General features: G+C 40.5%; 1 protein-coding gene across 1 annotated transcript in view; it reads right to left on the bottom strand.

The window, feature by feature from the left end:
* Positions 1-14,692, bottom strand: part of Fam107b (family with sequence similarity 107 member B) — a 178,331-nt gene extending 163,639 nt beyond the window's left edge. Inside the window, exon 1 of the mRNA XM_042685999.1 lies at positions 14,279-14,692. Within this exon, the coding sequence (XP_042541933.1) occupies positions 14,279-14,692 (414 nt within the window). The remainder of the gene's footprint in view (positions 1-14,278) is intronic.
* Positions 14,693-14,979: the final 287 nt, after the last annotated feature.

Raw genomic sequence — 14,979 nt, 5'->3', positions numbered from 1 at the left:
CTGTGTGTGACAGAATCTGTTGGGGGATTTTAAACTGGACTGGATATAGCTCATAAACTTTTAGCCAGGCCTAGAGCTAATGGATCACAGCTATAATCCTAGCTATTCAGGAGGCTGAAATCTGAGGATTGTGGTTTGAAGCCAGCCCCAGCAGGAAAGTTTGTAAGACGCGTATCTCATTAACCACCAAAAAAAGCTGGAAGTGGAGCTGCGGCTCAAGTGGTAGAGTGCTACTAGCCTTGAGCAAAAAAAAAAAAAACTCAGGCATAGTGCCCAGGCCCTAAGTTCAAGCCCCAGGATCTGGGGTAAGGGTAGGGGGAGGTGGGAAGGAAGCTTAGCCATTCAAACAGGATATTGCATCACACAAAATATTATAAGTGAACACTTTCAATCAGCCTGATTACAACTTTTAATAGGGCATAACTTCTCCCTATAACTCTGACCTTGGAAAGTATCAAATTCAAGATCTACTTGTATCATTGTCATAAAGATGGTAAGAAGAATAACAGTGCTGCAAGTATAGCTCAGCAGTAGAGCATTTGTCTAGTAAGTGCAAAGCCTTGGGTTCAATCCCTAGTACCACAAGAAAGCAATAACAACCACAAAAGACTGATAAGAGATACCAACATATGCATACTCACAGACACTCGACTATACACACACAAGCACACAGGTATACTCTCATGCACACACAAGCATACACATTGTTATACACCAGGGAAGAAGTCAGCATTTAAAAGATCATGCTATAGAAAGCAGAGCAGGAACATTTTTTAGCCTCTGTATCAAGCCACTGGGAAACCTGCCCTGACTCTGGACTTTCCCAGGACAAAAGCTATACTTTTACACTTTATAATTACATAAACAATTCTACTTAATCGTTTGTGTTGGAGTTTCTGTGCATTGCCAGACATTATAGGACTTCTGTGCTTGCTGCAATTACAGATTTTTTTTTTCTTCTCTTGCAGCGACCCATTGTATCCTACAAATTCACCAACTTCCTCCCTTTTGAAGTTATTCAAAGATAAAATACAGAGCTGGAGAAAATGAAAGTTGTTTCTTCATCCAAAAGCTTAGATTTGATTTCTAACTAATAGCGTGGGTTACCTCTGCTCTGCAGGGCCAGACGTGAATTCAGAACTGTTTTAGTGACAGTTTAATTTATCCGACAACATTTTTCACTGCCTCGGGGAACATACTGTGGAAGCAATCAGCCATCTGAACCGAGTCGGCAAAAGTATAGATTTTGTGACTTGACACTGCCTACCAAGTTGTGTTTAATATTAACTCTGCTCTACATCAAGCTGAAAATGATTCGTGGTGCTAGAGAAATCTCTTTTGAGCAAAAGCACAGACTGCTCCAGAGTTAGGTCCAGGAGAGATGAGCTACTATGAACAGAAGCAGAAACAGCTAGAAGATTCCCCAAGTTTTATGGTCGCAATGCCACAGGATCAAACCTCTATTGAAATCTTCCCCATCCATCTCCTTAAAGTTGCGTTCTCTGGGATTCATTCCACACGTTTCTTTGTCATCCAGTCTTCTCTAGAGCACATCTTATCACTCGCTGAAAATTCCTGGCCCCAAATCCATCACCAAAAGGCTTGCATGTTCTTATGACAGAGAACAAAGCATTCACGATGCTGAATTAAGGCAAAAGACTCAGGATTTTAGAGTCATATGGAATATCGCTGCCTTAAAAAAAAAAAAAACAACAACTCCTTGTTTACTGCTCCACTCTTTAGGTTTTCAGAAGGCTAAAACTAGGCTCTGAATGTTTAGCAAATGGGCTCAAAACCATTTAGCAAGTTGATGGGAGACTAGAGGCCAGGCCAGATCCTCTACCTTCAAAACCCAAAATGTTTTTGTCTTTATCAAATCCTTTTTAATAAATATGTTGTCTTAGGTGTCAAACTTGGCCAGGCTGTTCTACCCAGGTATTTATTTATGCTGATCTAAGTGTTTCTTGCAAAGTGTTAGAGATGCTTAATGTCTATAAATAAACTGATTCTTATTGATAACCATCAAGAAAGTGCGCAGGACTTATCCAACCAAATAAAGGTCCAAAGAGCAAGGCAGAGGTTTCCAAAGAAGAAAGCATTTTGCCTGAACGCAGCAACACTGAATCCTGCCTGAGTTTCCAGGATACAGAACTGACCTGAAGATTTAGACCTTGTCTACCCCCTCCTTCTCTTTCTCTTTTCCTCTCCCTTCCTCTCTCCCTCCTTCCTTCCTTCATTTCCTCTTTCCCTCCTTTCCTCTTTCCCTCCCTCCCTCCTTCCTTCTCTCTCTTCCTCCCTCTCTCCTCTTCCTCCTATCTCTCTCCACACAAGCAAACCTACAAAGACTGTTAGTTTGGTTTCTTGAGAGAATCAGAGAGAGAAAATCCAGTGTTTCACTGAGGAAGTTGGAGACATCAAGATGGTAATCCATAGGGTACAGAAAAAGAAGAAAAAACTGTGTCTAATGACTTCTATGGGGAGACAGGATACAGTGAATAAGATCCCCAAATAATGAAAGTTCCAGCAACCAAAGAAAGGTGATAACAATTGAGGATTTCTTAAAGCAGTTCCTGTTTTGATGAAGTCCATGGTAAGGAGAAACAAGAAACTCCCCAGTTAAAATCATTTGGTTGGAGCTAGTCCCACAAAAGGATAAAGCCCTCCTCTCAATTATCTTCCGTATTCCCACCCCCCCAAAAAAAAGCATCTAGGTCTTTCTTGCATGGAGAAGCAATCATGGAACATGACAGATTATGTTAGTCACCAAGTATCTAGTTATGCCTCAGGGATGATGCAAAAGATACTACTCTATTCACAACATAAGAAGGAAAACAAAGGGCTGGGAAGCAGAACAGTATTTGTCTTAAATTTCAAAGGAGATTTGATGGAGTATGTGTCACATAGGTCAAGTAGAGTTGCTGAAAAACAAGACATGGAAAATTCCTTTCTCTTCCTACTTTGTCTTGCCATTCATTTGACAGAGGAATGACTTAGACCTTCACACTTGGTTTTCCTTAAGGATCTTAAAAGATTTTTCAGGACAAAAGAACAGTTAAGGAAGCTATTGCATGAAATTGACTGGGAATGTTCTTTGCTTGTTACACAGAAATGCTAGCAGCCAATTCAAAATGGCTTCCACAGATTCTCCAGTTTCCACAAGGCAGGGCAGTGGTTCTTGACCTTACTTGCAAATTCTGATAGGAAATATGCTTAACCAGGATATACTACATACATATATAGGAATACATTGTATGTGGAAATACATTGTATAGGGAAATATATATCATCAAAAAATACTGAAAGATACAAATATACATAAATGTAATATATGAAAATATATTATATCATTATTTAAATATATTGTATATCTTTTGTATTGTATAAAAATATTTTACATATAGGAAGATATTATATAAAAATATATACATATATGGTAATATCACAGTGAAAGCCCTGTGTACAACTAATATATGCTAATAAAAAATACTGATGTGGTAGTCCTAGCTTTGCATAGTTCTGGATGCAGTAAAAATTAAGAACACTTGGGATAAAAAATAGTAGCCATTTTTTTATATTTAAGCTATTATTCATTAGTTAAACACAGCAGGAACAATAAGAATGGCAACAACCACAAAAAGATGTGACTCCAAGTAGGAGAGTGAAGATCTCCAGCCTTTCTCTGCACAACTCACTCCCATATTTTATATATTTTTCTTTTATTTCATTTTTATCCCACAGTTATGACTATCTCATCAAATATGATATATAACTTACTAATTTATTGCCTCCATCAGCGGGAAGCTCCACAGGGACTATTTTGTTCACAGCTTGATGGATACTCAGCTACTAGAACAGTGTCTGCTCATATTGTATATGCTCAGTAAGAATCTATTGGATAACAGGATGAATCTGTTGGGTCATCTGGCCACTGTCCAAGTAATTTCATTCTGTTATTGTGAAAGTTAGCAAAAACTTTAAGAATTTAGGCTCCTAAGAGGGCACCCCTGTCATCCATAAGAACTTTAATAAGTGGTGAGGAAAACTGGCCAGCCCCAATTTGGATTTGTCAGTCACATGTTCCTGCCAATGCTACATGAATTGGAAGTGCTTTCAGGCAGAAATAAACAGCCCAGGGGTCCTTCCATAGAGAGCCTTTGAAACTCATAATGATGGGATTTTGCTTGGCCTGTGGAGGAAATGAATTCAACTTACATGGACAAACAGGAACCTCAAATTCACATAGTAAGAGCATTCAAGAGGTGTTGCTATAGTTTCAATGTCCCATTAAAACTCATGTTAAAACCAATCCCCACTGTGAGTGACTAAGAGATGGGACTAGATGGAACCACATGGAACCTTTAAGAGGTGATTGGGGTCAACAGGGCAGAGCACTCGTGAATGGATTAATCCAATCCCGGCTTAATGGGTGCGTGGGTTATCGCAATAGTTGGTCAGTTGTAAAAGCCAGTTTGCTACTGGTGTGTCACTTCAGAACTGTGCAGAATCTTCACCAGGATAGCACCTTGCCCCTGAACTTCGTAGGCTCTAGAACTGTGAGAAATGAATGTGTCTTTAAATAAATTATCCAGGCCTACGTACTTAATTATAGCAACAGAAAATAAATTAAGACAAGTACAGAAATTCTTGCTAGAATGACAAAGTGGCCATGAAAACCAGTTGCAGATTACCTCAAGCAAACATTGATTTCTTATACTAGTCAGGACAAGAGCGTGTGATTCCACAGGCCGGAAACAAAGGAGCAAGAAGGAGGTCAGGCTTGTGCTGGTGCCTTAAAGCCTAGGAAAAGAGTGTCCAGGACCAGCACAAAAGAGAAGAAGGCCAGGCACCAATAGCTAATGTTTGTAATCAACCAACCCTAAAGCTTGGGGCATAAGTGGGGCCTTTTGTTTTGAGGGTGGTTTTTAGTTTTTGCTTTTAGCTGAAAAAATAATTGTGCATCCTTATGGACCACAGTATGATCATTTCAATATACAAGTTCTATATGGAATGATCTAGCCAAGGTAATGAGCATTTCCATACCCATGCTTTGTGTTAGGAGTCCATTGGAAGTGACATGACACATCTGTATGCTGTTTAAGTTCAAGTAGCAAGTTCAACTTGTCTTGAAGTTAAAAGCAAGCTGTTTATGTAACAATTTTTTTGGTCGGTCGTGGGGCTTGAACTCTGGGCCTGGGCACTGTCCCTCAGCTCTTCAGCTCAAGGCTAGCGCTCTACCACTTGAGCCACAGTGCCACTTCTGGTTTTCTGGTGGTTTATTGGAGATAAGAGGTTCACAAACTTTCCTGCCTGGGCTGGCTTTAAACCACGATCCTCAGACCTTGGCCTCCTCAGTAGCTACGATTACAGGTGTAAGCCACCGGTGCCTAGCTAGTAACAATTAAAAAAAAAAAAAAAGGAATAAAATCTTGAAGGAAACAAAAAGCAAGCTGAGCGATGCAAGAGGCATTGTGGTGGAATCAGAGATGGTTACAAAACCAACAAGCAGTTTCTCAGGGATTCAAGGTCTGGATTACACTTGTTACAACAGCTTTTCATTATTTTATTTATTTATTTGGTCAGTAGTGGGGCTTAAATTCAGTTCTGGGTGTTGTCTCTGAGTTCTTTTGCTCTAGGCTAGCACTCTACCACTTGAACCACAGCTCTGCTCACAGCTGTTTTGCCTTCCCCCATGGGATAAGCCCACCTCAAACTCACTATCCTGCTGTCCCAGTCTCCTGAGCGCTGGGATTACAGGAGTAGGCTTACATGCTCAGCAAGCACTCTAGATCTTAAATTCCATCTGGTCCTAGACTCACGATTCACAGGGCTCATGTACCCCATTTTACAAAAAGACATTCTGGTTTTGACATTAAAATGCTGTTGATTTTCCATTATTTTATTCATGCCAAAGTCTACTACTTAAAAAAGGACAAAAGCTGAAAAGAGGAGGGCTCTTCTAGTACACAAGACTGGATAATATAAATTACTTAAGATTTTATTCATCACAAGAGACTAAGGTATTAGTGGACAAACAGATAGCCCTCATACCAATGGCACTGTTGCAGGCTAAAAGTGTTCTCTAGAGACCTTTATTTATTTATTTATTTTTGGTGCCTGTCTTGGGGCTTGAACTTAGACCTGGGTGGTGTCCTTGAGTTTCTTGAGCTTCTACCACTTGAGCCACAACTCTACATGCAACTTTTTTTTATTGTAATTTATTGGAGATCACTGCCTTTCCTACCCAGCCTGGCTTCAAACTGCAATCTTCAAACCTCAGCCTCCTGAGTGGTGAGGCTTATAAATATGAGCCACCAGCATGGGACTGTTTACTAGACACAGTTGAATGGTCACAATAACTCAGGTTGCATTGTGTCACAAAGATTCAAGAAGGAGGCACTCATTACATAAGACTCATCCTCCTAGTCCATTGTTGGGTTTGATATATTAAATTACATGGCTAGAGTCTTCACAGGCATGCAGCCCTTGATGGTCCAAATCATTCCTGTGGGCTTAGGTTCTAAGAGTTTCCTTGGCTGTCATTTCCCATTCCATTGCGTGCAGTTTACTCATAAACCAACTTTCCAGAACAAGTTTATAAACATATCCTCCAGGAGGCTCGTTGCTCCTGGTAGAGACTTCCCCTTCCTTGAATTGCCTTAAATTTCCAACCTCTTGCCTCCCCTGGTACACAATTACAAAACCAAGTGTGTTGACCTCATATTGGAAAAAAGTGTTAACTTGATGAGTTATATTTTCTTTGGAAAAGAGGAACAGTGAGTGAAAAACTAAAGCCATTCAGATCAGGTTAACCAGGTCTCTGGCTGGAAAAAAAAAACTCTCCCTCATTTCTCATAATTGATACAGCACATCATTCAACTAGCCCTTGTGGCTCCTGGGGCATAAGAAATTTTAAAGTTTCCAACATACCCAGCAGGTTAGAATAGTGGAATTAATTGCTTTAAAAAAAATAAATAAAAAGCTAAAGCAGGAAGACAGGTTACATAATCCAAAGAACTGAAATTCCAACCAAACAGATGTAAAAATTTCTGGAGAAATGGGCCTTAGTTATTAATTGGAAACCTTTTCCTTAGTATCTCTTTGGTTAGACATTAAAGCCACTGCCTAGAAACCAAGTAAATCTTGCTTTTGTTCACTATCTGTGAAAATCAAGGGCAGAAGAACAAGTAGGTTACAGGCAAGTTTCCAGAATCTCTATCAAGCTGGAAATAGGTGCTGCTCAAAAATGGACCAACCTCCTGCTTTTGTATCTGGCTCTCTCTGACCTATCAATCCCTGCTTAACTATTTGCCATGGTTAGCTGAATTATAAAGCCAGTGGTAACATCATGTCAAATGGTATACTTTTTATTAAATTATGCAGTCATCTATTATTTCTTAGTTTGGAATATATACATACTTTTGCCTTCCTCTGAAGTCTTTTATGGACAGTTTCCAATTGCCAAATCTGTGCAATGTAAATTTTTATGGGTTTCTTGAAGGCTATTATTTTTATTTCATTCTAAGAGGAACCAAGAATTCATCTTTTCCTTTTCCAATTAGGATGCAACTGAATACCCAGGTTGGAAAATTCCTAAGATCACAGGACTAACATTCACTATCATGTCACTGTGTTTAACATCTTTTGGAAGTAGAAATCTGGTGTTAGAAATTATCAAGGCTTGAATGAAATAGGATAGAATTCTTACCAGGTCATTCAAAATACTTTCCTTGTTTAGAGAAGGAGAGAAAGATAGTGGGTTTGCTTGGACTAGAAAATTCACATTTAGGGGCTGGGAAGGTAGCTCAGTGGTAGAGCACTTGCCTTGCATACTCGAGGCCCTGGGTTCGATTCCTCAGCACCACATAAGAAAACAAAAGCCGGAAGTGGCGCTGTGGCTCAAGTGGTAAGAGTGCTAGCCTTGAGCTGAAGAGCTGAGGGACAGCGCCCAGGCCCAGAGTTCAGGCCCCACGACAGGACCCAAAAAAAAAAAAGAAAGAAAAAGAAAATTCATATTTAATTGCATAGGTCCTTAAGTTACTTTCTGTTTAAAAGAATGTTTATGTCAAGTTGAGAAGGAAACTGCTTTTGTAGAACTCCTAGAGTTGTCTCCTATTTATGCCCATAGGAAAAGAATAGAGGGGCTTCATTCTAAAGAAATGCTGAACAATTGTTTGGTACCAGGAGATGAATAAGTTTCCTCCTGGAATGCCTTTAAATAAGAGGGATGTAGAGTCCAAGTGGAATGAGGGGTAAATGGAGGATTTTATGTGGGTAGACACTATGCTTCTAAGCAGCCCTGCCTCCTCAATTGTTTTCAATGATGTACTGTCTTGTAGCCTTGAATTTATATCATTAAAACTAAAAGCCTTTTTCTACAGAGAGGAACACCTCCAAGAGCTTTTCTGTTACCAGCTGGTATCCCAGGAGTCTCTCTCCACTGCCAAATCCCAATGAACATGGCTTTGATGGAGCTTCAGGAGCACATGGCTACAATCTGATTCTAGAGGCTAAAGTTTGAACTATTGAATGGTCTGGTTGTGAACAGAGACTAAACAAAGAGAAGAGAAAGCACAATTTTAGGGAGCAAGATTAGGAGCCCTATCCAGAGTTGTTGGCTTGAGTTGCCAGGATGCTGGAGAGGTGAGTCAAGAGTAGATATGGAACACATGCTTAATCCCACTGATTCTACTATATCCATCAGGAAAAAGTAGGAGGCAAGTCTGGATAAGTCATTGCGGATGCTATACATAGGACCCATGGACCACTGTGAAAACCTGGGTTACTCTGAGAGAAATGGGGAGCCACTGGAGATTTTTTAAGCAGGAGAAGATATTATCAGGGATCAAAATCATAAGAAGATTTAAAGATTGAATAAAACAATTCAAGGAAAGTACTAAACACTATGGCTTGTCTATTAATGGTGCTCAATGAGTGGCAATTATGACTGTAATCATCATTTTCAAGGAATGCTATTAGAGCAGTAGTACTCTTTGCCAAGACTGAATCAGGAAGATAGAGAAAATGTGAATGGTGCTTTCACTAGTATGGTGGGCTTAGTAACCAAGCACCTCTCAATATGGAAAAACCATGGACCATATGGTGAAATCTACCAAACATACAAAAAGGAATTACCACCTAACTCCACAAACTCTCCCAGTGTTGCAAAGTAGAAAACTCTTCTTAATCTACTGTAAGATGTCAGCATTATCTTTATGGTGAAGTCAAACACACAACAAAAATAAAAATAAAGATCAATAAAGGTTCTTGATTATTATTAATCTAAAATGTCCTCTATAAGACACTAAAAAAAAATTTCACCTGTTAAAAGTGGGATTTGTGCCTGGCGTCAGTGGCTCACACCTGTAATCCTAGCTACTCAGGAGGCTGAGATCTGAGGATCACGGTTGAAAGCCAGCCCAAGAAAGAAACTCCATGAGACTCTTATCTCCAATAAACCATTCAGAAAACTGGAAGTGGCGCTGTGGCTCAAGTGGTAGAGTGTTCGCCTTGAGCTGAAGAGCTGAGGGATAGTGCGCAGGCCTAGAGTTCAAGCCCCACAACTGACAAAAAAAGTAGGATTTGTTCAAAACAACATTGAGATATCACCTCACTCCAGTTAGAACGGCAAAAATCAAGAACTCTAACAACAACAGATGCTGGAGGGGATGTGGACAGAAAGGAACCTTACTTCATTGTTGGTGGGAATGTAAACTTGTTCAACCACTTTGGAAAGCAGTATGGAGGTTCCTCAAAAGACTTCACATAGAGCTCCCCTATGACCCAGCAATCCCACTTTTGGGCATTTACCCTAATGTTTACAAACAAGACCACACTAAAGCTACCAGCACAACTATGTTTATTGCAGCATTATTTACCATAGCTAAGATATGGAACCAACCCAGATGCCCCTCAGTAGATGAATGGATCAAGAAAATGTGGTATATATACACAATGGAATTCTATGCCTCCATCAGAAAGAATGACATTGCCCCATTTGTTAGGAAATGGAAAAACTTGGAAAAAATTATATTAAGTGAAGTAAGCCAGGCCCAAAGAAACGTAGGTCCCATGGTTTCCCTTATTTGTAATATCTAGTATATGTATGAGTCAAGCGGAAAAGGTCAGATAATGTGATGTCAGGAAAATGAACCCTTAGATGTGTATTTTAATGTTTTTTTCTTTCATGCATGTGTTTCTAACACATTTATAAGATTATCTCTTTGTTGCTTTGTATGTCCCTCCCCCACAGTATAACCCCTGCTTTCACGATATTTGATGTCAGTATAACTTGTGGAGGAGATGGGGAAAAACCAGTTGTTTAAGGATACAGGTGGACCTGTTGCAACAATGAGAAGTACAAGTTGTCATGTCCAAAACGAGCTTTACAACGTTGGTGTGGGGGGGGGGGGGGAGGGAAGGGGAGGAAGGGGGGGAAGGAGAAGGATTGGGATTAGGGGGGGAGGGGGGAGGCTGGGAAGGGATGTGAAGGGTAAACAAAGGAGGAGGCTGCAATGCTTGGTAAGAAATGTACGCATTATCCTGCCTATGTAACTGTAACTCCTCTGTACAGTATGTTCACAAATAAAATTAAATTAAATTTAAAAAAAAAAAAGTAGGATTTGTTTCAGCCAGGGTAACTGTTGTATATAATAGTTAATCCATTTATGTATTAGATTAACTACTATTTGTTATATATATTAACATCTAGAACATACAAAGAACTGCTGCAATTCAATAATAAACAACTTGATTAAAATATGGACAAAGACTTTAAATAGACATCTTCCCAAAGAAGTTATATATAACTATCAGATAAGCACATAAGATATTCAATAAAGCTGCTCTTTAGAGAAATGCAACTCAGAACCACAGGAGCTACTACTTCTTACCCATTAGGATAGCTAATATCCAAAAAGCAAACACATGAGCTTGGAGGCATGGCTCAGGGGGTAGAATGTCAGCCAGTGAGCAAAAATGTCAGGTACCAAGTTTGAGTCCCAGTCTCCGACCAAAAAACAAAAACGAAAAAGTGAACACACATCAGAGAACAAGGGTAAGTGCCAAGGATAAGTGAGGAGTAACTGGAAAGCCTGCTCCATTGCTGGGGTGAAAATGCCAAGTGGTGCCGACACCATAGGAAATGGAATTCCTTTAAAAAACAAGCAGGGGCCTGGTACTCAGGCCTATAATTCCAGCTACTCAGGAAGTTGAGATCTATGGATCTCAGATCAAAGCCAGCCTGGGCAAGAAGGTCTGTGAGACTCATCTCCAATTAAAAGAGACATTTCCAGCAAAAGGCTGAAAGTAGAGCTGTAGTTCAAGTTGTAGCGTGTTAGCCTTGAGTACAAAAGCTCAGAGACAGTGATCAGGCCCTGAGTTCAAGCCTCAGGACAAGTACAGAAAAATACTTTGAGTACCATATAATCCCACAATTTTGCTCTGAGTTTATGCTGTGAAGAACGGAAATCAGGGTACTAAGACATTGATCAAGATCCGTTGTATGTGTATGCTACTTGGTTGAATAGCAACTCCTTTATACAACTACTTAAAGATAAAAATTTGAAAAAAAAACAAAATATGTAAGATACTTTCTAAATCTAGGGTTACAACTATCTTGAGTTCATGCCTGGATCAGGAAAAAGATAACCACAAGGAAAGGTTTGAAGATGAGTTGAAATCCCTTCTTAAACACTGTAACAGGTACCTAAGATGATCCATCTCTGCCTTACTTAGTTCTCTTGGCTTCATTACTCTTAGCTTTTCCCCTCAGACCAAATGCCATGTCAGATTTAAATGAATCACTTCCATCTGAACGCTAGCTGACTAATGAAGGACAGAGGTGTTTGAGATTCTTAGTTATAGTTATGTTCTGAAGCTGAACTCAACAACAGCAGTATGATTTGTGCCAGCATTAGTGATGAGGATGAAATACTTTGGCCATGAGGCAAGATTGTAACAAAAGGCAGCTAAGTCTTTCATCTTCTACTGAGGAGTGATGACACTGCAAAGTTAGGAGTCAATGAAGAGGCTGGGCTATCCTATCAGGATATCTCAGAGCAATGTCATCAACAAAATGTCATCAGTAGAACATAGAAGGAAAGTATCCCTTTCCATGATATGATAAACCATGCAGCTATGATTAAGCAAATGAATTTTAAAAAACAAATAATTATACAAATAGACACATACGTCAACCTATGCACATTCAAATACATGGAATTTGAATTTGGCTGCATAACAAATGAGATCCTATATGCATATTTAGCTACAAATCCTCAAACACAACATAGTTAGTAGAAGAAGCACATTATGCTTCTGAGGATAGATTTTGGAATTAAATAGAATCAGACACTAATTCTGCCTCTGCCACTTCCTGCCTCTGCAGCCTTGGGCAGATCTTGGCCAACATCTTCCTCTCTAAAACAGGAGTTGTGAGACGATGCACCTCACTGTCTTGAGAGTTTGATGCGAGACTGCATGTGTGGTGCTTAGAAGAATGGCTACAGATGCTCTGAACGGATGAGCCCTGCATCTGAACTAGAGCAGATGCCCGTTGAGTGTCCCTTTGCCACTCCACCCTGGCACTTAACTTCACCCAGTTTTCCTTTGATTGGCCCCGCCCCCAGCCTGCTCTCACTACTCCTCACCATGGCTGCTGTGTTTGCTCCCTCTCACTCCCTCTTTTTACTGGTCTTTCTTCAGCTCTCCTAGATCTGGGTTATTGTGATGGCCCCTGTCCACCTTTCCAATTCTAAACCATCCCACATGGCTTTACCTATTTATTTTCCCAGAATGGAATGCAAGGTATGACACACATCTTTGCCCCAAATTCTCAAAGCTTTCCACTGTCACTAACATAACTTCTTACTACAGCATTTGAAATAGCCTATGGGTGGTTCTAATCTGGATTCTCCAAGCAGTAGCCTCACCTTTAGCCAATCTAATGTAGCTATTCCTAAACTACATTTATTTCCTATTCATAAAGTCTTGGTCATATGACTGCCTGGATTTCAATGCCTGTCCTTTAGCAATCATAAGCTTCCTTCTAGGCTGTCTTTCCTCTGGAATATGTATGCTGTCCCTCAAGCCTCCTTTGAACCCCCTTATAGATGCTTTTTGTGTGGCCAGTATTTAGCCTTGCCCTTGGCCTGCTTTTCTACCCCAAGCCTCATGTCTGTTGTCTATACATGGTTTTGCTCCTACCAAGTGAACAATACATTATCACATTGCTCCCACTGTTTTTGTTAATTCTGTTCGAATGTGTATTCAGCAATGTAGGATACATGATGGGTTGATTCTCTACCCAATACAAAGTCTCCTAGCTCATTAAAACAGTACATCAATCCTTAGTTCTTAGAACATATCACAAATATGAATGTGTCCATGAAATCCACTCATCTAATTATAACTCCACTAAAGAATATGCTAATCTGGATGTCCTCAAAATTGAGTACGTGATTTGGACTTGGTTGGTTGGTTTGGATTTTGATTCAGTGGTGCTAGAAAAATAGATACATTATGGCTGTTAGGGTCTGGTGAAACCCTTTGCTTCTAGGATATAAGGATATAGACAAGAGCTGAGTTGAATTATTTTAATATAAATCTGCTGTGTCAAATTAAACTACAAAGCTGTTTCTTTGAAGCAGCGACACCACTTTTCAGATCATTCCCCTTTCTGTTTTTTTTGAATCTCAGAAAGCTATCACAACAGCATCCATGTTAGGCACATTTTTCTCCATTTCTTTCTGGACTGCTCTGCACACAGTACAAATCCACTCCACATTTTTCCATGCTACTTTCCTGTCCTGTGATACATTTTAAGCCCTGGAAGCTATTTCTTAATGTTTATAATCAAACTCTTCATATTTGTGGATTTTCACATACATAAATTTCACAGACCAGCATTATTGTTGTTGTTGTTTTTAGAGAAGGGAAAATAATTGCTTTCCCAGGCTGTCTTCCTAATCTTCCTTGGAAATGCCGTCGGTTCTCAGGCATGGTAGCCAGTTAGTTAAACCGGATTTTGGTCCAGTGCTTACTGTCATTGCCTCTCTACTTATCTTCCTTCTGAGAACTTTTTTTTTTTGAAAACCTGCCAAGTGTTAGCACTTCTTCACACTAGTGAGAGTTCCCTGCCCTGTCTTATTCCAAAAGGAATGTGAACAAACCCAAAGTGAATTTGAACACATGTGTTTTTGCCCAAGCATCACCTAAATAATCCCAACTCTTCCAGATACCATGTCAACCATCAAGCCCTGGGGAACACTTCCTCACTCACCTTTGGCATGTCAATAATGGAGGGTCTGGGGATGGAACTCTGAACCGTAACATCCTCACAGTCAGCTTCACCCTGCAGGGCCACAGGCACGTCTCCAGGGGTCTCAGCAAGCTGGCTTTCAGCGTGGTTACTGGAGCTCTGCTTCGTGGTGCCATTTCGCTCTAGGTGGGTGCCAGAGCCTTGTCTTTTCTCTGAAGCTGATTCTTCCACCCTCCGGTGAGTTGGCTGTCTCCCCACTTTGGCCACGGGCTGGTCATAGATGGTAGGAGGTGTCTCGGCCGTGCTGGATTGATCCAAGTGGCCATTGTCTCTGGAGTTCCCGAAGCACGCCAGCAGAGCTGAGCAGGGAAATGGATGCATCCTTCCAGAAGGAGGCTTCAGTCTTCTGGTGAGTCTTGCTTTCCACGTGGACATGGCCTGCAGCAACACATCGCAAAGTTCAAGGGGGAGAAAGGAACATTTCCAAGGGGGGGTGGGGTAGTTCCTTGTAGTAAAACGCTCTGTGCCCAAAGAAAGAGAAAGACTTGCTAGTGACAGTTGCCCCTAAATAGAAGTAGAGGACATGGAAGGATCGTGGTCTCCAAGTCACTCAACAGCTCGGTCTCCAGTTTAGAAGCATCCTGGGCAATTTCACGCTCTTCTTTCCTGGAGGCTGTCGGTGGCTGGAGAAAGCTGTGAGGCATGTGGCTGGCTCCAGTTAC

This window comes from Dipodomys spectabilis, unplaced genomic scaffold (genome assembly GCF_019054845.1).
Source record: "Dipodomys spectabilis isolate Male_0828 unplaced genomic scaffold, ASM1905484v1 ptg000096l, whole genome shotgun sequence".
NCBI lineage: Eukaryota > Metazoa > Chordata > Mammalia > Rodentia > Heteromyidae > Dipodomys > Dipodomys spectabilis.
Note: the sequence above shows the minus strand (reverse complement) of the source record. Positions and strands in the feature narration are given on the sequence as shown.